At 33.6% G+C, this 23,101-nt stretch overlaps 3 protein-coding genes across 3 annotated transcripts; 2 read left to right on the top strand and 1 right to left on the bottom strand.

Moving 5' to 3' along the window:
* The first annotated feature begins 1,914 nt into the window (after positions 1-1,914).
* Positions 1,915-3,859, top strand: LOC142553000 (uncharacterized). Its single transcript, XM_075662962.1, has one exon. The coding sequence runs from the start codon at positions 2,121-2,123 to the stop codon at positions 3,594-3,596; it is 1,476 nt and encodes a 491-aa protein (XP_075519077.1). The 5' UTR covers positions 1,915-2,120; the 3' UTR covers positions 3,597-3,859.
* Positions 3,860-9,171: 5,312 nt separating this feature from the next.
* On the top strand, positions 9,172-11,755 carry LOC142553010 (protein TILLER ANGLE CONTROL 1-like). Its single transcript, XM_075662978.1, has 5 exons — positions 9,172-9,243; positions 9,431-9,461; positions 9,562-10,262; positions 10,468-10,597; positions 11,568-11,755. Exons 1-5 carry the CDS (start codon positions 9,172-9,174, stop codon positions 11,582-11,584), a joined length of 951 nt encoding a protein of 316 aa, XP_075519093.1. The 3' UTR covers positions 11,585-11,755.
* A 7,412-nt stretch (positions 11,756-19,167) lies between these two features.
* LOC142553009 (cytochrome P450 78A3-like) lies at positions 19,168-21,926 on the bottom strand. Its single transcript, XM_075662977.1, has 2 exons — positions 20,839-21,926; positions 19,168-20,047 (listed from the first exon to the last, which is right to left on the bottom strand). Exons 1-2 carry the CDS (start codon positions 21,808-21,810, stop codon positions 19,436-19,438), a joined length of 1,584 nt encoding a protein of 527 aa, XP_075519092.1. The 5' UTR covers positions 21,811-21,926; the 3' UTR covers positions 19,168-19,435.
* Positions 21,927-23,101: the final 1,175 nt, after the last annotated feature.

Genomic DNA, 23,101 nt, shown 5'->3' with positions numbered 1-23,101 from the left:
AGTCGAAATATTTCTTGACAAAAGTTGTATAGAAAGATAGACATCGTCGATAGCTTCCCGAAAAAGTATATACTTTCTATTTTTGGTGCTCAACGGAGGCAATACGGTTGCTTAAAGTAGCTGAAACGGTGAAGTGAATAAAATGAGAGTCTCGGCTGATGGGTGAGGAGATAAAAGATCATAAACATTTACAGTACGTGAATATGTATATACTAACTTATTATTATTATCGAGACAAGTTCTGATGTTAGAATAGTATCCTCGTATTCATCCTCAACTATCGCGAAGATTCAAAATAAAATAATACTCAAACACGAACTTGATAGTCCCCAACCCCGTCCGATTTCGGGTTTTTTCTGCGGAAAAAATAATCATCCCTATAGATTATTTTTAAATCTTGATTTACTATAATCTTTTCAATTATTAAAATTTAATAACTTTTAAAAGATATCAGTTCTTTTGAAGGAGAAGTAATTTATTTTGAGGATTTATATATTTTTATGTCAAATATTAATTTGATTATCATACATTACGTTTTTAAATATTTTATCGTCTGTGTGTTTATTGATATTTTTTTTATTTATAATAATTAGTTATAAAAAATAAAATTATATGTAAAAATAATCAAAATATTTTAGTTGGAAATATGATAAATTTTGAAAGACATAATCCAAACTAAACTGCACCAAAACCATAGGTTCGATTTGGTCTGGTTTTTAATTATTAATAGTTTGGTTTGATATGTTTTTTATTTTTATAAAAAACATATGCTCACCCTATGCAATACTATTTCACACGGAATGAAAAAAAAAACGAATAGCTTAAACACGTTTTTAAGCTTAAATAAAAATCGTAAAATTGAATAAAACCAACTCCGAATAATATGTAGAAACAGAGTAATCTGGGCCTTCCCTCGGTTTTCAAAAATGTGAGATGTGGACTCTCCACATCGTACAAAACTATAATAAATAAACAAAGGTGGTATAATTCTTTTTATTTTGTGTCGCTAAAAGTGGGCACACAGAATGAGGCCTTCTCTACAAGGCATAAACTTTGAAGACAAAGAAGCCACTTTCAACATCGAGAATAAATTCCACCAGACTATATTGTTAACCTTCCAATTGTAATTAACTAAGGTGATAAAAAAAGAGACATAGTGATAACCTGATCAGTCCTAACAGACAAAAGAACATGTAACATAAGAAAATTTCAGGCGACACAAATCTAATAAATAGACGAGATACATAGAAATCGGGCATGACATTCTAGGTAGGCTGCTGGTCTAATCCGTAAAGCATCTATCACGTGCGATGACTCTCTCTAGAGGAGGGGTTATAAGGCAACAAAAGCCACCTGAATTTTGGAAACCCCTCTCATGAAGCCATCCAGTTCATTATACTACTCTTAAAAAACATAAAGGTAAGACAACATCAAGAATCGTTGTACCCACAAGCAAAGTCAAGGCAACGCACATCCAGCTGTGAACCACAAAGTTCAACCAATCTCAAGCTACCGAATTACCGATACCACACTTCTGTAGTTTTAATAAAATTACATTTCCTGTGATTTATTCTTTACCATCAGCATATAATATACGATGCAGGAACATCGAAACTTCAAGTAGCATCAGCAGCCGCAATTTGAGCATTGAATCCGACAACAGGCACATAGTTTACAATGTTAGAAGCATTTCACAGAAAATTTCGGCGGATATAAGTTAAATACTCGAATTGGTGAGATTAATTTATATTGATGGCTCTCAAAAGTCTGATGGAACATGCGTGATGTAGAAGTAGATTTTAAGAATCCCTTGTGGCACAGCCGAATGCAGCACTTTTACACTTTTTATGTCCATGGCCCCATCCAAGAGGTGATACCAACCTTAACTATGACTACTCCGAGCTATTACCGGTATTTTCTTTTTTCCGAATCGATACTTTCCTCAACAATCGTCTTTCCTTTCTTTTCTACAAATGTGGAAGGGGTGTGTTTCATGCTTGTTTTCAAGTATATATACATAGGAGTATAACCAGATGGTTAATCCTTACCATTTCCAGTATTCTTTTCATAATTTGTTCACACACAAAGTTACAGCATTTTAGGCTATCCCGTATTTTCAAATGGCTAGCCAACAGCCTCGTCCAGCATGGTTTCGGTTCCCTGCATTAGGTAATCGTCCGGCTGCACCAGCTCCAACACCCACTCCCGATCCTGCTCCTCAACCTCCCCCTCCAGTTGCACAGCCAGTTCCCATCCGTCCACCCCCACCGATGCCAGCTATAACACGCCCAATAATTCCTACGATCCCAATTATGCCACCTGTGGTACCAACTCAAAGTCAAGAGCCAGCACCTCCACCTAGCACTGCAGTTCCACCACCATCACCACCACCACCACCACCACCACCTGCTCCCCGAAGTTCTCCAAAGCCAAGCCCTACACCAGCTGTAGCTCAACCAAGGTCTCCGATTGTAACCGCAGCACCAGAAACAGCTCCAGAAAGGTCTCCAACTACAAACCCAGTACAGGTTGCAACTGCACCAAAGTCTCAAATTAAACCATCTGAAACTACTGCTCCCCCACCTTCTCCACCAGCACAAGTTCAAGCTCCACAGAGTTCCCCAGTTGTACCATCTACTTTTCAACCTACTCGACCAAGTGTACCAGCCACTTCACTGGCACCCCAGACTCCACCAGCACCTTCCCCAACCATTGCTCCGCATGCAACTTCTCCTGTCCCAAAAGTACCAATAACAGCTTCAAGAAATGCACTAATATCATCATCTCCCATACCTTCATCTCCTAAAATAAAAACAAATCCACCATCCTCCTCGATGCCGACTGCTCCAGCCTCAAGACCTGTTGCAAGTCCTGCAGCTAATAGAGCCACAACAGGGCTCAAGGCTGCAACACCTGTTTCATCTCCGAAAACAGTAAAACCTTCGGAGAGAACCCCAGAACAATCTCCCAAAATCAACCCTTTATCAAACCCTCCATCTCCTCTCACTTTGCCACCTACTCAGAAGACTGAAGATGAGAGTGAGCCAGAGTTCCCTGCTGAAGTTGAACAAAAGACAGTGCTAGTGCAAGAAACCATTGAAAAACCAAAGGAAATGACTAATTCTCATAACAAACGCGCTGATTCCAGTGGAAGGAGAGACCATGTGATGAACACTAAAGGCACTAGCAAAAAAAATTCAGATTCTGATGAGTTGGGCATGAAGGTGATAACACTAGCGGGGGAGAACAAAGGTGCCATAATGGAATTAAGTCCTAACCAGAGGAAAGGTTACCCACCGGGAAACCCTCAGCTCATATACAAAAATAAAAACAATTACAATGGAAGTAACATTGATAAGTCAAGCAGTGAAAGTGGTGAAGAAGGAAAGTCAAATAAGGAGGGCAAAACTAGCAGGGGAATGGAAATGCAGTCTTCGCCAACATCAGTATTCTTGAATAGCAATGTCCAGGGAGTAAACAATTCGATCCTTTACAATTGCAGTCATCGTCACAATGATCCTGGTGTCCATATTTCTCTTACAAAAAAAGTAAATGGCAGCCGCCAGAAGGACCATCGTGGAAAAACAATTAATTAAAAGGCTTGTGAGGTATTTTTCTTTGTGTGTGTGTGTTTCATTAATCATAAACTTGGTGCAGTAGCTCACTGAATAACAAATCCGATCACTTGTGATTGTTTTTAAGCCGAACAGGGGTTGGATTATCATATTCCACATTGTAATCCAGCTCCAGTGGAAGGCGGCTAAGGGGAAATCATACGTTCTGTCCGGTTTAATTAACGAGTGGATAATACCATGTACCTCATCCTTGATTTAATAAAACCTCTTTTCATTGACCTGTAGCCACTAGCTACTAGCAAGCATAAAACAAGTTTTTTGTTGAATTATTTCTAAAACTAGCCCAAGCTTAACCACGGACTAAGACATATTCAAGACACTAATCGAACAACTAAATATAGTTACATGTTAATCTTTTTTTTGTTTTGTTTCACGCGGTAATTTCCTCAGACAAACCAAATTTGTCTATAGTATTCACAAGAACAACTGGTATATATGTCTGCATTTGCATACAAATTCCTTGTTCCTGTGTACACGCATAGAATTGCTTTGGAAGGAAGAATCCCCATACGTGACAACACAATAAAAAATCGGTGTCATGCTCGCAATGGCAAGAAAAAGAAACATAATCTTTGCTAGTTACGGATGAAAGTGACAGCATGGTGATGATACTGTTTATTATAAAATATGAAGAGTAGAGATAATGGTTTCATTGAATCAAAGAGTAATCATACATGTGGTTCACAGCTTCCGAGGGATAGTTAAAAAAAATCTTGTTACAAAGCTCAGTTTTCAAATTAAAAATAACTAATTATAGATATAAAGAAAATATAATTTACGAGTTATATATTTATTTCTTTGCAATTTTTTCCTTCGCGCACCACAACATCAACATGACTCTAATGTAATTCAGTGTCATATGAACAATTATATTGGAAAAATATTGAAATTGCCAAAAATTGTAAAATACGTTGCTAAAATTAAAACTTTAAAATGCGTTGCTAAAAATTAAAATTTATCAATATAAACTATCAAAATAACAAAATGATAAATATATTGAATCAATATTGTAAAAATATATTATTTGTTTTAAATAATATATATAATATTTTATTCAAAGAAACAGAAAATAAATATATATAAAATAGGTAAGTATCACAATTTTTTGTGTTTTATTTTTTGAAATGAGTCCAACTACATAAATTCAAGAAAAGATGTCAAATAATCAATAAGTAAATTATAAAAGTTTAACACATGAGTTGATACAAGATAAAATAATAAATATATTGGACAAACATTACCATTGTATGCATACAAAATTTTTAAAAATTCAATTAATGAGCCGTGTAGTTTTATTGTTTAGGCTCTACACAATTGGATTAAATCTCCAATTAACACAATAATTATAAGTAATCATGTTCTCAATGTGTCAATGTCCAAATTTTTTTAAAATGTCCAATGCACATACTATTTAGGTGCAGACCTCAACAACACGGGGCTAATGATTTTTTTTTTTACCTCTGTGAGGGCTGGGCCTTGAGGCGATGGCCTATTGAGCCTCACAGGAGGTACAGCCCTGATCATATGCCTCTGTATTTTGCAAAAATAAAAATAAAAAGAAGAATCAAATCAGAGTAATCAAATGATAATATAGAATATCGAAGAATTTTGTAATAATGCTAAGGTTAAATCTAAAACATAAAAAAAACAATACAATCACGTCTCGTGTCAATCTAGTTTCTTGGAGATTATTATTATGCAGAATTTCAAGTTTGGTCAAAGCAAATGATTTTTGAAAATTCTCATTGTTATCAAGGAAGAATGAAATAACTCATTCACCAAAATTCCATAGCTTAAAAGCAGCACAATAAGCTTCATGTTTTTACACACAATAATATATCTAATATTGCTAATTCTCCTGTCAAATAAAGCTCGACTCGATGATTTCAGTTCATTGTGCTAAATAAACGACATATTGATCATGTATGTATTCAATCTATTTCAAAATTCTAACACCAGTATCTAACCGCTGCCTAATTAACGACTACAATTTTATTTCTTAAAATTAGTTTATTTGGAGGTTATGCGAGGGAGAACTTTGAGTTATTACTTTGAACTCAAAGCTCATCAGGAATTCAAACGAAAGCAGATTAATAATTACACCTTTTGTAATCCTAATACCAAAGTTCACGGATAAAAACTTGAGGCTGCAGCCTCCACTGCTTGAGATAGACAGAGTGGCTCGAAGAAAACAACAGACAACTTTCTCATTAAACTAGATAACCAAAACATATGCTTCAAGAAAATTGAATGATACTTAGTTCCAACTTCTAAATTTAATTTTTAAAACAGTAAATCAAGGTCTACAATTAACCATAGTTGAAGCTTAACTAAGCTTTCCTTAATTCAGTGTCTATAATGGCAAGTCGTCGTAATGTTCATTTCCCAATCCCACATCACTGGATTCACGGTCAGGTGATATAGATTACCTCCTCCTCTTCCTATAATTACGTATTACTCGAAGCACAAAAAGGCTAGCACATTCATTTCATATCATTCTAAGTTAGATTTAAGAAGTTTTAAGTTCAGGACATCACAGCCAAGAATGAAAATTCATCCCAATGACACAAAGTAACAGAGATCATGGGGATCCCTCAATCAGTATGTAAAGCACGGCTAAGCAAAAAATCTTATGACGATAAACAAACACCATCCTAAAAGTTTCATTACAAGAAACAGAGAGCATAAAAGCATATGTCCGTTATCATTCACTAAAAGCAACAATCAATTTAAAAAACAAACAGCTATCAATTAAAAATATGAACCAAAACAATGTCCCACAAGCTGAAATTGAAAAATATCAAGCAAACACAAGTACATTACCTTACATTCACGATAAGGCCGAACACGACTTTATCATGATACAGAGCACATTGGTGTTCGGTAATTGTCAACAAAAGACTGCAAATTATGAAAACGCGTATGTGTATCTACTGCCAAATTCACTGTTTGATTTCAGATACAACCCCGGAAATTAAACTTTTCAAAACCAGGGATTAGGGCAAGTACAGATTTGAACGTGTATTGCACCTAACCAAAAGCGCCACATCTATGAGAAAATCACGTATTTTTTTTTAGTTTGCAAGCAAACGAACCTAACGTAATTTGCACGTAAGAGAGGACGGTGGAAGAGACGGGACCAAGATCATCTGGGTTCCTCACAACAAATAGTGCTATACATTATTAAAAAATAAAAATTTTTTAAAAAATTGATATTTTTAAATTTTAATTATTGCAAAATCAAATTTATATTTTTTATATTAAAATATGTGATTAATAATATAATTTAAATTTATAATATTTTTTTAGTTACAAATATATATTATAAGGGTAAAATAACGTCTTTGTTATTAAGTTTTCTTTTATAATTTTTTCAACTCTTTTTTTAAAAAAATGTTAATAAAAATTTAATTTTTTTATTACAAATATGTAATTCCTAACGAACAAGAAAAAACAACGGTACATTCAATTTTTTAATATTATATTTCTTTTAAAAAAAACTATTTTCTCCTTTTTTATCTTGTTAATTTTTTATTTAGAAGTTAAAATTTTATTAATCATATATTTGTAACAAAAATAATAATTTTTTTGGCTTTTTCATATTCTAATTCTTTTGAAAAACTATTTTCTCCTTTTTTGCATTGTTAATTTGTCTCATTCCTTTTTAAAGTTTTAAATACAAAAATTTTTTTTTTCTTGCTTAGAGATTTAAGAAATAATCCAATTTAAAAAAAAAAGTAAAAAAAATTAAAAAAACTAAGCGTTTGAACAAGAAAAATTATACAAGATAATTTTATTTTTATATCGTGTCAATTTTTTTGTATTATTCTTAATTGTTCGATATGTTCGACTTTTTTAAATTTTTTGTACATTTTTTAAATTGGATTATTTCTTATATCCCTAAAAAATATAAATATATTTCATGTATTTAGACGTTAATTTAATTTTTATTACAAATATGTGATTAATAAATTTTAACTTCTAAAATAAAAATTAACAAGATAAAAAAAGGAGAAAATAGTTTTTTTTACAAAAACTATAATATTTAAAAAAACTGAATGTACGGTCGTTTTTTCTTGTTCGTTCGGAATCGCATATTTGTAACAAAAAAATAAATTTTTGTTAACATTTAAAAAAAAAGGGTTGAAAAAATTATAAAAGAAAAAGTGATAAGAGAAACGTCATTTTACCACCACAATATATATTTGTAACCAAAAATAAAATTGTAACTTTAAATTGAATTATTAATCACATATTATAAATATAAAAAATATAATTTTGATTTTAAAATAATTAAAATATATATAAAATTACCAATTTTTAAAATAAATAATTTTTATCAAAACCCATAGCACAGGATCTTGATCCGAAGAGACGCACATGCAATATTTTTATTTTTCAACTATTTTTTTCTTTGAAATAAAATGAGAAGGGTTTTTTAAGAAAAAAATTTAAAGAACCTTTATTATAAAAAACACTTTCTTATGAAATATGTACTACAATTAAACTTAACTCAACATTTTAAGACCTGCGTCGAACTTAACAATAAAACAAACGTTAAACTTAATTTTTGGATTTTTGTTAAAAAAAAATGATATTGGAGTCGAGCTTTATCCGGCGCAAATCCAATAATTAAAGTGATGTAAATTAACTTCTCAAGACTTAACACGAGGGTTGGTAGTTTTGTTTTCGGTTCCAATTTCTCTTTTGTATACCTTTTCCATTTAGATTTTAATCCCATCTAAAAAAACACTTGAAATAAAGAGGTCGCTTGTGAATGAAAAACTGAAGAACACATGACTAGATGAAAATCAAACTTTGCCGACAAAGTGATGATCGATATGTAATAATAAAGTGGGATGCATGCATGACCTACAGGAGACTAGTGTACAACATGTTGAGTACAAATTTGTGAGGCCAAACAATGGAAAACGAAGAAGGAAGATTCCAAGGCAAGGGAGCTAACTTTAGCATGTATTTTGTACAAGCTGGCCCCATGAAAACACACATTCTATCACCCCTAGCTAGCTCGTCTCCTTTGGTTTTAGCATATTCAGTAACCAAACACACCACTATCACTCGATCAGTCTATTTACATATATATGTATTCTATGTGTACAAATTAACCTTTGACTGACATTTTTATCAGTTGACTACTGGCTTATATGTTTCACTCATCAGTTCACCTCTACTCAACTTCCATCATCTGTCACACCAAAATTTATTATAATAATCCTATGATGATACGGTTTTAATATGACTTTTTAAATTATATATATATTAACAGAAAATACATTCATTCAAAAACAAAGAAAACAGTTACATGGATATGGAAGGAAGTGACCCAATTTAAGGACGATATATAACACGAGGGCATGTTTGTGAATTCGCACTATATTTGGCTGCATCGAAGGTGACAGAGAGAGCAGCCAAAAAGAGTGTCCCAAACAAAGCTATCCTAGCGGGCCATCTATTTCTGACACGTGGCAGCCATTTGTACCCTTCTTCTGTTCGGGCCCCACTCCATCTCTGTAATATGCTTCGCCACAACCTTCACCAAAGCTTCAGTTTCATTCAACTTCCCAAAATCCCCCAAGAAAAAATGAAGGCAAGTACTTTTCTTTAGTTCTTCACAGACAATATTTCTATTGTAACAAGTTAATTTTTTCCTATTTCATTTGATTGCACGAAAACAACGCATGTGTTCTTGATTAATTTAAGTTTGTTTAACGTTTTTCAATTCCTCGTGTTGTTTCTTTTCAAATTTAATGTTTTTACTTTACACATAAATGTAGATCTTCAACTGGGTTCACCGAAAGCTTAAAGGTAATATATATGGTCAGACCCTGTTTAATTTTTTGCTTTCTTGGATCCATTGATACATGATGAATGAAAAATGGTTTATTTTAATTTGAAAAATCGACAGATGGGTCTGCAGCGCAAAATTCAAAGAAAAATGGAGTTATTCTAGATGAAAGTGGTGACGCTAATCAGTTTCTGGTTGATAACACTACATTTGGTGATTCTGTGTTTGGTTGCTGGAAAGGAGGGATCTTAACTATAGGAACATTTGGATACGATCCATTAACGAAAGATGCTGTTGATGAACAAGACGATGATCATGATCTTGAATTTCTCGATAATGATCAAAACCAAGAATCCGAAGAACTCGAATCGACTGAAAACGATGAGGCTATTACAGATTCCGAAGAGGAAGAAGTCTACGACGAAGAAGAAGAGGTGAATCCGCAAGTGTACGCAGTTTATGCACATGATTACGAGGCGCTGCTCCAGCAGTATGATCCAGCGGCGGATTACATTAAGATGAATGGAAACAAGGATTTTGATCAGGTGATGATGGTGATGAAGGAGAATGATCGGGACGTGGATGTGGACATGAAGAAGGAGAGGATCACACTTGCAGACCTGTTCTCCGCTGATAATTGGGATGCTGATGATGATGAGTTGCAGAAAAAGAAGAACAAGAAGAAATTACAGGAATTAATGAAAGAGAAGGCAAGCTCAAAGAAACATGGATATGGCCGCCTCGCATTCGCAAAGAAGCTGCTGCTTTCTGGAGGAACTGGAGACTCCAAGAATGCTCGCCCTATTCACAAATTGCATCGAGTAATTTATAAATTTATCATCACTTGCTTCTTTGCATGCATGGTTAAATATATAAAATACATAATCCGTTGAAGCCGAATGTTTGCCACAAAAATTCGAGAACAAAAACACAATCAATGATACTATATTTTATGGCAGTTGTCCTTTATTTATTGGATTTGGTGGGTATTAATATAATTTTGATGGTGTTTGCATGTGTATTTAGTTGGTGAGGAGAATGTTGAAGAGAAAGATCCATCCAGAGCTTGGACTCCTCAACAAGGAAGTCAACGAGAGCAACATCAAGTACATCCCCAAGGTTAACGAATCAATCCCACTCCTTCCAATTTCTCAAGGTGCGACTTTCCATATAATTATATATAAAAAAAATTATGGCCCCTCCGAGACACATGGTGGAGTAGGTAAATGCTTGATCAATAGTCATGATGGAGTAGGTAAACGCTTTTACCTTTATAACGTGGTTTGCATGCTCTACTACGTCAGACTGATAGTTCTCCCGGTGAGTTATTTCATGATATAACACGTACAAAACAATGACGGATTTTTAATCTTTTAACAATCCCATTTACACGCGCTTTATTAGATTGCCATAATTGTATACGCTGTCATAGCTAGGTTTGCCTCTTATTTCCCCAGCATCACACATGAACCTTTGAAACTAGTGTATGTACGTACGTATTAGCTAGCTCTTTCCTTTTCAATCCAAATTGAGCTTGCCTCCATCGTCAAATCTAATTTATTTCCTCACATTATTATGATCTATTAAATCGATCCAAAATGGAATTTTTAATAATTAAATCGATCTCCCAAAAAAAATGGAATAGCTATTGGGTCCCCCGGAGTAAGCATAAAGGATATGATTCCAAATAGAACCTAGCTAGTCAGGCCACTGCTAAAATAATTCTCAGTCGCGTTTCAAACCATGATCGATAAAAGTTGAATATGTGGCTTATATTCGAAAGAAATAAAACTATTTAAATAACATATACTAGAGTAAGAATAAATAGCTAACTGTGGTCAAGTATTTAAATATTTTTATATTCTTTTGTGATAGTGAATCGACCACATCTCGAAAAGTTTGTTAAAAATGAATACGATCTTTGGTATAAAGAAGATGGACAATGGCGGGGCACGGGTCACGTGCTTCACGTTTTCTTTCATATGTCCCTATTATGGAATTGATCAGACATTCAATTGTTTTTCCTATGTTTATATATTTTTTAATATTTATAAGATTGTATCAAATTCAGGTCCAATTGTCTGTATAGTTTCAATAACTACATTTATTTTCTTATTTGGTTGCAGATGGCAATGGTGTTTGAGTAATATATATATGTACGTTTGGATCGAAGTTGATATCCATTTGTGTGTGCTGAACAATTTTATTTTAGTGAAGTGGATTTGTAAGGTAATATTATTGTCGTTAAATCGTTAGAGTTTTGTACTCGTTAAACTCCGCAGAATTAAATATCTCTTTGGCGTGAACGTACTTACTGATCATGTATTAATGGATATGGTTTTTATTTTCCAATGTCTCGTATGCGATGTTAATTTATTTTCCTCATTCTAGTGTCGTATATTATTTAAAATCGATTAAAATGGTTACGTCTAGAGTTTTATTTTTTTCATAGACTCTATATTAAGATTATGACTTGGACCTAATTCAATCCTAGAAGCTAGCTTAAGGATGGAGAATTGTTTCACTCCGTAATACAACTCTCGGAAACAAATACACTCCTTTCACCCCCGTTACTCCCCCGTTACTCGAATTTTGAGTTACTTCATGATGGTGAATAATAATTTATACCAAAATTAAAAAGAATGATTAAAAATCGAGATCATTGTATTTTTCGATTCTTCTCAAAAAAAGTTCATTATACTTTTTACGCCAAAATACTTATAAATTGCACTTGATCGACTTGATTAAAAACAATCATTTTTCTAATTCTGATTTGATTGTTTGTTTTTAAATATTGTATTAATAATTCATCTTAATTAATCTGTTTGTATGTGAATCAATGAATACAATCATTTAAGATAATTAATTTTATTTCAAACTGTAACAATTTTTTTAAAACTAAAACATAATTAATTTAAAATACGCAAAATTATTTTCCTAATAATATTATTTATCGATAGTAGTTTACAGATATTTATGTTTTAATAATTAATAATTATTTTTAGTTATTTTAGACTTGTTTAAACATTTATTAGATCATATGCTTCTACGAATAACAATCTTTGACGAATTAGTTTTTCTTAGTAGGAGGATGATGAAATATATTATTAATGGTATAGATTTTCGGTGAAACCTGGAAACTAGGGTTGGTTCGGTACGGTATACCGATTTTTTCAAAAAAATCGTATATCGTACCGAAAATTTCAGTACCGAAAATACTGATACCGATATTGTGCCTGATTTATAATTCATACCGTTCTTACCAATATATTTTGTATTCCGATTTTTTGATACGGTATCGGTAATACCGTCTATACCGAAATTATTTTTAAAAAAACTGTTGAGTTCTATTTCCAACTAACCTTGGGAAAATACCGCAGTTAGCTGGACCAATCTTATGCAAATGTGTAAAAGTGATAAATTTTTAGCAAGTTTGGATCATTCCAATCCATTTCATTTAAAAGAGAGTCATCAACATTCTCATGAGTTAACATAGCTGTGTTAAAGACAATATTCTGGCAAATTTACTAACTTTTTAAAAGTATTAATACAAGATATAGAAAATTTGGAATAATGCAGCTTTATTCTTATATAATAGAGAAACTAATTTAGAGAGACCGAAAGAACAAAATAGGTGAGGCAGCATGATTGTATAATCGGCACAGAGTTTTCTCATCGAAATATAAAATCTCCAAAGTCCACAAAGTCCAATCTCCTATCCAAGTAAATCAAGAAAGAGTCAAAATAAAAAGGGATTTACCTCTCACAATCATCGATTTCTCGTCTATTTGTGTAGATTTTCCGTTGTCTTCGATTCAAAAGTAAGGCTTAGGGTTTTTTTTTTCTCTTTAGAATGAGGCTTAGAGTTTTTTTGCCGCGACAGGAACTACAATGAAGATGAAACACGAGTGAGTTGGTTTTCTTGTAAGGCTAGTGATAAGTTCTTTCACTTATTAACTATTGTTTTCAGCCCACTGTCAAATTTAAAAACAAGTCCAACACATAATAAAATAACAATTGAAAGTTTGGCCCAAATAAGTACGATATAATATCGTACCGAAATTTTCGGTATATCTTTAATATCGGTATATGCGTTATATTTCGATATGATATATACGATATACCAAAATTGCGATATTTTTTCTCAGTCCTACCGAAAACCATAACCGTAATTTCGTCACTCACAGAGGTAGGCAAATTTGGCCATAATCTATGAACTAGACATAAACGCATAGTCTAGCTTGTTGATTCGATACTACCCAAGGGTTGATCCAATAATATATAATACATCGCATATTATTTTTTATGTTATACCCAATGCATTACCAGTAATCACACATGAAAAAGCATATGTGACACATTGTCTGTCGATTGTCATTGAATCAACCCTTAGGACATTGTCTTAAAGGCATATGTTATACCAGCTTTTTTGCATTAGAAAAGTTGCTGATTAAATATTTTTGCAGAATGAAAACCTGCTCACTGAATTGGCAGTTCTATAATTCATAAGTGATTGATTAAGTTGAGTTTTTTTGTTTGTTTGTTTTCTTTCTTCTTCTTCTTCTTCTTCTTCTTCTTTTTGGCAACATCATAGGGTACATGACAACTATTTAATTTAATCTCTCCAAATGACTCAAAAAATATAGTAAATAAGTTGTTCAGTGAATTTATTTCATGAATTTCTGCAGTCACTAATTACGAAAAGTTACTTTGGTTTCCATTAAAACCTGTTTGCCAATGTATCGCGCTTTAGGAATCCAAGACATGCTCGAGTTCTTCAATAGATTAGATCAACATAATTTTCATATATATTTAACGATCTCTTCGAAGTTATCAACGTTTTCTAGAAAATCCATGTCTAATCAATGTTTTACAGATGTTGAGTGATTCCAATGAAATTCTACTCTCCCAAATTTATCTTGTCTCGTAGATATTGATGTTTTAAGATCACAATATTTTTCACCTCAAATGTATATTCTCAAAATAAATTAAACGATAACCCAATATCGGATAAATCCAATCTAGACTAATAACATCAAATTACCTTGAACAATGCGCGCAGCACGAAAATGGATGTCTAGTAGATGTTTATATTTGTAATTGAAAATATCGTGAAATTTATAATTGGTATACGATCTTATGATCTATCGCTTGGCTCACTTGGCTTGTTGATATATCAAAAATCATGATGATGATACATAAATATTTCAAAATGTATGTTTTAATAGGAAAATTATCTATTCGCATCAGTCAAGAAAACCCCGGCCACAAGAAGATTATCGCAAACTCTTACTTCTCTCACATGTTATAATAATCATCAAAATCTAATTTTGAACTTTATCCATAGGGAGATTTGCAGTAGTGTTCTTGCTGGGGCTTCATGTAGTATCAAAGAGAGTCTTGATCGATGTTAAAATTGTCATTGACAAAAATTCTTGCACGCAAGTTGTTATATGTAAAGGGCTTTGATCTTCTGCCTTTGAAAATCTGAAGGCAGCCAGAGAGAACAGGGGGATAACTACACTAGCTAGAATATCTCACGATTCTTTTCCAAGGAAGCCCGAACACATGCAATGCAGTGCTTGCAATATAAGCAGATTCTTGTATATTGATCTTTTTCTCTTTTGCCCCACGAGAGAATATACGTTTAAATTAAACGAGTTTATTAATCAAATCTAAATCCATCAAGCAGTTTTCAATAAATTTGGTTGTTACAATTCTTAAGGCGATTAAAAAAATAAAGGAAGATGAATGCCATTATATAGGACAATAAATTAAGGCTACGTTTGGTTGGAGAATAAAATTATGAAATGATTAAGAGATAGATGATTAAGAAAATGATTGAAATAGATAATTATAAAATAGTATTATGTTTGTTATAATCGTTAAGAATGTGATGATTAAGAATTTTTTGATTAATTGACAAAATTGCCCTCCACTTCGGCGGCGGTGGTCGGCCGGCCAGCAGCGGCTGTGGTCGGCGGTGGCCGGTGGCTGCGGCGATCTGCCGGCGATCAGCGGTCGGCCGGCGGCGGCGGCGGGAAGTGTTGGTGAGTTTAGATATAGAAGAAGGGCAAAATTGAAAAAATATGTTGAATTAAGAGTTGGATAAATAATCCTAAGAGGTGGGGATTGATTATTTTATCCTAATTAATATAACCTAATCATTTATAAGAGGGATTGACTTGGTTAAATAAAAATCTTACCAAACATGGGATTATGTTGATTAAAAATTCATAAACCCACTTAATCCCCTAACCAAACTCAGCCTAAAACTAATATTTAAATGAAAATTTTTTTCTCCCATCGAATACCTTATAATACATAGATTGAAGTATTCGGCCTGAGTTTCTCTTCCATTAAAATAGAGCAAATCAGAAAATAATAAGCATAGTTTATTATATTGAATTCGTCCATATTAATTAATCAGTGGACGAGTCAGTACACATATATATACCAATAATGCAATTCCTTAGGGGACGAAATAACTGGTCAATATTCCTAAAAAAAAAAAAAAAAAAAACCGGTCAATATTCCTAAAATAATTAAAAATAATTAACAAATGGTCAATATTGTCCATATACATGGATCCATAGTTGAAAATGAAAGCATTAATTAATTAATTGAATGCTGGGAGCACTAGTCCTTTTCTCTGGTGCAATTAGTACATTTCAAAATTTCGACCTGCTAGATTCTTGGGATATGCCCACCTCCATACAACCATAAAAATCCCATCGATAAAGTTAATTGTACGTTCACCAATTCGACCAGACGTACTACAGGTCAGTGAATATTTATTGCACCATCTTACTAGGCCAACAAAGTTATTTGAGATATTTATTTATTAGATTAGATTAGATTAGATTAGATTAGATTTGGATAAAAAAAATGAACATTCCCTTCACGTAGGTGTATTAAAATACACGTGAATTCGGATGGGAGGGGATCCTCCATGGGCGAACATTCATCGATCGATTGAAGCATGGACTATATAATATCAGGATATCTAATTGTGTTGGCATTGAATTGTCATTTTTTAGTATTAAAAGTGGACAATGTCTAAATAACTAAATGTTCTTGTCTGCTGATTATACACATACGAACGTTTACTTCATATATAAGATAAGATTTGGCCGAGCATGAATGTTTACTGTATATATGTAAGAATCGTTCGTACGTGGTTATTTATATAATCTGCATAAGGAATGTTATTTAGACATTGTCATTTTTTCATTTTTAGAAATGACAATTTTTAGTTTATTTTATATATATATATATATATATATGACAATTTTTAGTTTATTTTATATTAAAAGCACATGGCATGCGAATGAAAACAAATGGTCTAAAATGTAGCCTCCAAATCCATGAAGGGGATTGAAACCGACATAAATAGTTGTATAAGGTTTTTTTAAGGAAAAATAGTTGTTTTATAAGTTAATAATCATAGATCATGGACTTATCCAAATATATATAATAACACAGAAAATTTTAGTCTATATATACATACACATATATATGTATGTGTGTGTGTGTGTTAAACATTTAGATGTCTCCATCGGAGTTCAGGGTTAAAAGACAGAGCCTCGGGGAGAGGTGGGAAGTCCCTCTCCAAGTCTCTTCCTCGCCATTTCATCGAATTTCACCAATCAGCCGTAGAACTTATAATTTTTTAAGAAATATACGTCATTTAAGGGAGATATATTTCTTAAAAATTAATATTTGATTTTATTTTTCTAGAATGCATTTATTTTATTTATAAATCGAAGATAAATATATCACCTCATTTTCAACATGTTCTCAAAATTAAATTTCACCAATTCTCACAAATTCCAATATGATCAATATTCACTTATTCGGGCTCATAAATATTGTCTGAGTCGGTGGAATAGATGAATTTTTGATCAATAGTCTGGAGTTTGATTCTTCTCACCGATACTTTCTCGGACGAGCTTGTCACACAGAACTTGTCCAGTGTGGCTTATATGACTAACGTGGTTTGCAAACTATTGCATTAGTCCAAAAGTTTACTCGATGCACATAAAAAATAGTCGAGGCAGGTTCTCATGTCATAAAAAAAATACATTTATTCCGTCCCTGAGAAAACTTACAAGTTGGTGGAATAGGTGTACTAATGACCAATTAGTCACAATTCTATTCCTTACCAACACTTCTTGTACGAATATGTTGTACAAGACTTGTTTGGTGTAGTTTATTTGATTGTCGTGGTTTGTAAAATACTACATTCAACACATCCAATATGCACATATGAGTAGCAGTTGCCAGCTCCGTCATAATATATATCTACACACACGATCTTTTTCAACTTTATATCATTTAAAAAAACACAATTTATTATATTATTACGCATGAATTAAGTGTCTTCCCGAAAACATTAATTTGTCAATCTTTTACTTGTGTTTGAACTCAAATCTTTCCTCTTTTTTATAGAGTCATTTCTCAATATCTTGCCATAAAAAAGTTTCCAAACTTTAAAAACAAAACAAAACAGAACAAAACATTGAATATTAATCTCTTATTTATTTAATTATTTATCACCATCGTCAAGAAAAAATAGGTTTGGAAAGGTTTGGAAAGTGGCCATCAAAACATGTGACATGTCAAACACAGATCTTCCTAAAACCAAAATTTTAATGTGTTGAATACAAAATTTGAACATAAGTGTTAATATTGCAAAAATAGTCTCATCGTTGATCGTTGGAGAGAGGGACTAGTGTATATGAATTTCAGCCATATTTTTGAAATCGTTAATGAAATGTTATCCTTTTATTTTTAAGAGTCATTTTTCGATAAAAACAAAATGGATGGAAATGTATTTTTCTTATCCGATAATAATTTAGCCCGTGCTTTGTAAAAAATCCTTGCAAGGAAGAGACAAGGGAAGGGATTAATCAGATGAATACATTTAAGACTTTCGTGAATCAGCACTGACGGTGCACCTACACTGCCTGCTCATTCAATCAAAATTGAATATATTTATTTAAATCCTGCAATTTGTTCGCACATGCATTCAATCGCCACAGTAATTAACATCTGCAACTAAATAATTATATTAAACAAATCCTTAATTCTGGGGTCAATTTTTCACTATTAACTAAGGACCCACTTTCTATTTTTTTATTTTTATTTTTAAAAAAAAGAAGGATCCACTTGGGGGGGGGGGGCTCCACTCTCGCACTCCGCCTAGGGTAAAACCGCGCATCTCCTTTTTTTTTTTATATATATTTGCGAAATCTGTTGCACGGAGATTGCGACTTATTATTTCCTAATCATAAATTGCTTGAACATCTCCAAATTTTTTAGTCTCTTATGTGACAATTTTCCAAAATAAAAATTTCTAATCTTGACACGTTTTGTTCAATATCATTTAAAATAGATTACAAAATTATGGGAACAAAGATTTTTTTTTTTTAAAAAAAAAGAGTTACAGTTCATAAAAAAAAAATCTTGTTGAGATTGATAGCATTGATCCTCATCGTTTCACTACGTATGTATGATATATCGTTTTGATTTAAGAATGATCCGTTAATTAATTAACGTAAATGTCCCTCTCCATCCTCCTGTTCCGAGTGCCATATCTGTTGCGGACGTTTCCCAACAAATCTAAGTCATGGCTCCCACAATACCAATATATGCTCTTAATAATTTTATGGCTACGTACAAGTCTAGGATTATACAATATATAAAACACACTACATTTTCGAATTAAAATCAACTCTGAATTTCTTCAAAGACAATTGGAAGATCACAAAACCTACAAACAAGATTCACATAAAGAAAATTAAGCTTGTAGAGATCGATACAACTACAGTTATATGTAGACATCAACTAGGCCACCATCCATTAATATTCTTGATCTTGTCTTCTTTGCGCTGGCCACTTTTTTTTCTGTTCATAAACTAATATTTCGAATATAGCAGTTCTATTATACTTAGGTACGTTTTATACAAATTCGAATCATGGCCTGCCATGTTCAACGCCTGAGCTTGACTCTAGTCTCGAGTGGGTGAACCATCTCACAAGACAACTTTAACACTTCCGACAAATCTACACTTGAACCACAAGGCAAAAACTCGAATTCATGCAAGAGCGTAGCCACCCAGAAATTCACCGTAGTCATGCCAAATGTTTTTCCCGGGCACGACCTCCGGCCAGACCCAAAAGGCGCTAACCTCAAATCGGATCCCATAACCGAGAACTCCATATTCGATTCCCGGTTCATAAATCTCTCGGGCTTAAAGTTCAAGGGATCATCCCAAACAGTTGGATCCCTCATAATGGCCCACATATTAACCATCGCGGTGGTTCCCGCGGGCACATGATATCCATCCACCGCGGAATCCCTTATGGACAAACGGGACCAAGAAAGAAGTGGGCCTGGCGGGTGAAACCTTAAAACTTCCTTGATGACCGCTGTTAAGTACACGAACTCGGTTAAGTCAGACTCCGTTACCGCGCGAGACCTGCCCACAACCTTGTCCAGCTCATCATGAACCTTTGATTGCACATCAGGGTGCAACACCAATCTTGCTAATATCCATTCTATCAACACTGCAACAGTATCAGTTCCCCTAAATATCATTTCCTGCATCAAGTTAAGTAGGAAATAATTAAAGAGTTTATACCTCGTTCCACGTATAAAAAATTTTTAACACCGTGAAAACATATATAACAGAGATAATAAAAGGTGAAAAGATATTGAAAGAAAAACTAGCCAAAAGTAGAAATTTTTTCTCCAAGTTTACCTTAACAATGTTACTAATTAAGCAAGTGCCTTTTTGAAAATAGAGTGGTTGGTCGTCAAGTAAATTATTTATACGTGATTTCTTTTCTTTTTTTTTTTTTTATGGTACTAAATTTATTTAACTGCTCATAGGTTACTTTTTGAGCACATGAAACAAAGCAACGGTTGCTTTCAAGCCAGAATAGGAAGATATGCTCATGAAAATGCTTTCATTCGCGGCTAATAAGATATAACATCATCATGGTAACTAACCCCAAACAGGACATTTTTTTATCACCCGTGAAAAAATTAAATTAGGAATTACGAAAATGACTAACGTATAAATTAGGAATTACGAAAATGACTAATGTATATATTACCGTAATATAATAGAGTTCAAGCGATATAGTATAAGCCATGTGTGTGCTATATAATATGACTCATTTATCTACTTTAGTTATTGTTTGTATTATAAAACCAATCAAATTTATACGTTCAAAAAAAAAATTAGTAAATTTTAAGGAAGTTCAAATACATATGAGAAAAAATAAAGTATAAATTTTAATTCCATCTTATAATTTAAAAAATAAATAGTTGATGACGTGACGATCAAATTAAATTTTAGTAAGCACAAGTTCCGCGTGTTATCTTACCCAAAGAACGGCGATCATGTCTGCCTCCGACAATCTTTCCCTCCCCTCAAGAGAAAGCAAAACATCTACGAGATCACCGTTAACCTTGCCAGTTTCTGCCTTGTGCTCAGCAACAATCCGGCCGACGAACTTGCTCACACGTGGCACGAGCCGGGAGCACCTCAACCGGATTTTTTGTAAGTCGAAATCAGTTAAGAAGGATAAGTGATCGGCCCAGTTCACTTCTCCTAGTAAATCGTATCCTTCATCAACCAAAAACCTCAATTCCTCCGTCTCCGAGTTGACTGAACTGAGGCCGTACCTCCGTCCAAATACAGAGCACATCATGTTGTTAAGCGAAGCGAGTTTCAGTACATTCCTAACGCGAAAACCGTCTTTACTTGAAGCAAATACCGATACCATCTCGCTCGCTATTTCCAGACGTTGATACTCAGACGCTTTGATTTGTTTAGGGGAGAAAAGATGGGCCGAGGCTATTTTCCGTAGTGTCTGCCAATAAACGCCGTAAGGCGCGAAGCCGATGGAGCGGCTGAACATCAAGTTATATGCCGTTTCATTCACCGGGCGTTCGACGAACGTTGCGCTGTTTAAAATTTCTTTCGCGACCTCATGATTGCAGGTGACTATCGCCCGCGTCTCGCCGAGGCTGAAAGCCATGAGCCGTTTGCCTCCACAGGCTTCAGCTGCAGCAGCTAATTTATGGTGGGCTAGACCTGTCATCAGACTAATGCTGCCTATAACAGGAACCCCTTTTGGGCCAGGAATGGATCGAGATTTTGATGTTGTGGGATTCCTCCATTTGTATTTTCCCCATGCTGGACCTCCGGGGTGAGCCCAGAAAACCAGGTTCAGGATCAGGCATGAAAGAAGGAAGAGAAATGTCAAGATTATGGCAGTGGAGGGGGTGAGGGATTCGCATTTTGAGGCCGCGAAAGCGAAGAGCCAGAGGTTTTCGACATCTGATTTCATCATTATGGTTTGAATACAGTACCGCGCGGAGTTTGATAGTGTAAATTTAAAATTATGAGTTTTAAAGACGAGGAGAAAGCTCAGCAAATTGGTTTTGAGGGCTTGAAAATGGCTATGCGTATCCTGGTTTATATAGGGAGCGAACAGTGAAAAATTGTTACATTTAGAATTTACCGTGTTCGAGTATATTCTGAATTAAATTTGAAACGTACAAATCTTTTCTGTATTAAATTTCCATATTTTTATTCAAAACATTTGGATCAAAATTGTTATGGTGCGTCCAACAACTCTCTCTGTTGAGAGAGCGATACAACACATAGCGACTTACCGACCGTAAAATTTAAAAAGATTTAATTTACACGGTTATAATCGATTATAATTTTTAGGAAAACAAATATCGATACAAAAAAAGTAATCTTGTATTACAAACAGGAACAATCCACCTGAAAATTGTAGTGGAAGTTGATTATTCTCTGTCAATTGTTGCACATCGGTTGGATAAATAACTTGAGAGTTGTATATAGGGACTTGGACAATCCTCCCCCTTGAGCTAGCTTTTGGGGTTGAGTTAGGTCCAAGTTCCAATCTTAACATGGTATCAGAGCCCGGGTTCCACCGTTATGTGTTGGACTGCCTATAATTAAGTCACCCGTTCTATCCATAATTATGTCATTTGTAGACTCCACGCTCCAGATGTTCATTCCTAGGCGTGAGAGTGGTGTGTTAATTGTCTTACATCGGTTGGATAAATAACCTGGGAGCTGTATATATAAGTTTGGACAATCTTCCTCTCTTGAGCTAGCTTTTGAGGTTGAGTTAGGTCCAAATTCCAATTTTAACATTCTGAACACTTGATCAATGTGTCGGAAAAACATTAATTAAATTGGCCGCTGCAGGATGCGATAATAAAAAAAACCTTGATGGAACAACTAAATTATACAAAACAGCTAATTAATTACACATGTTGACATCAGGTAATTTGGGCATTTCATTTGATTGGCACAAACATGAAAATAAATTATTAAACAGACTAACGCACCTATCCCAATATACCTTTGCCATGGGGGAAAACGCAACAACACTGTTGTTTTGCTATTTGTTAATTAGTGTACAAAAATGTTATAACCACAAATTGAATTATAAATTAGGTTACAAAATGCATTTCATCACAAAATTATCTATGAACTTTATTTGGAAAAAATCTTTTCAAAAGTGCATTTAATATAGTTTTACAATTTCAAATATAGTTTGTAAACTAATTTGTAATCTATTTTGTACATGTAGCATAATCCAT

This window comes from Primulina tabacum, chromosome 8 (assembly GCF_025594145.1).
Source record: "Primulina tabacum isolate GXHZ01 chromosome 8, ASM2559414v2, whole genome shotgun sequence".
Lineage (NCBI taxonomy): Eukaryota > Viridiplantae > Streptophyta > Magnoliopsida > Lamiales > Gesneriaceae > Primulina > Primulina tabacum.
The sequence above is the reverse complement of the archived record's forward strand: the minus strand, read 5'-3'. Positions and strand labels throughout refer to the sequence as shown.

Coding starts and splice junctions, on each gene's coding strand:
- LOC142553000 (XM_075662962.1), top strand. CDS start 2,121: ATGGCTAGCCAACAGCCTCGTCCAGCATGGTTTCGGTTCCCTGCATTA.
- LOC142553009 (XM_075662977.1), bottom strand. CDS start 21,810: ATGATGAAATCAGATGTCGAAAACCTCTGGCTCTTCGCTTTCGCGGCC. Junction 20,048..20,838: donor ACATGATCGCCGTTCTTTGG/GTAAGATAACAC, acceptor AACTTGATGCAG/GAAATGATATTTAGGGGAAC.
- LOC142553010 (XM_075662978.1), top strand. CDS start 9,172: ATGCTTCGCCACAACCTTCACCAAAGCTTCAGTTTCATTCAACTTCCC. Junction 9,462..9,561: donor GGTTCACCGAAAGCTTAAAG/GTAATATATATG, acceptor AAAAATCGACAG/ATGGGTCTGCAGCGCAAAAT. Junction 10,263..10,467: donor CTATTCACAAATTGCATCGA/GTAATTTATAAA, acceptor ATGTGTATTTAG/TTGGTGAGGAGAATGTTGAA.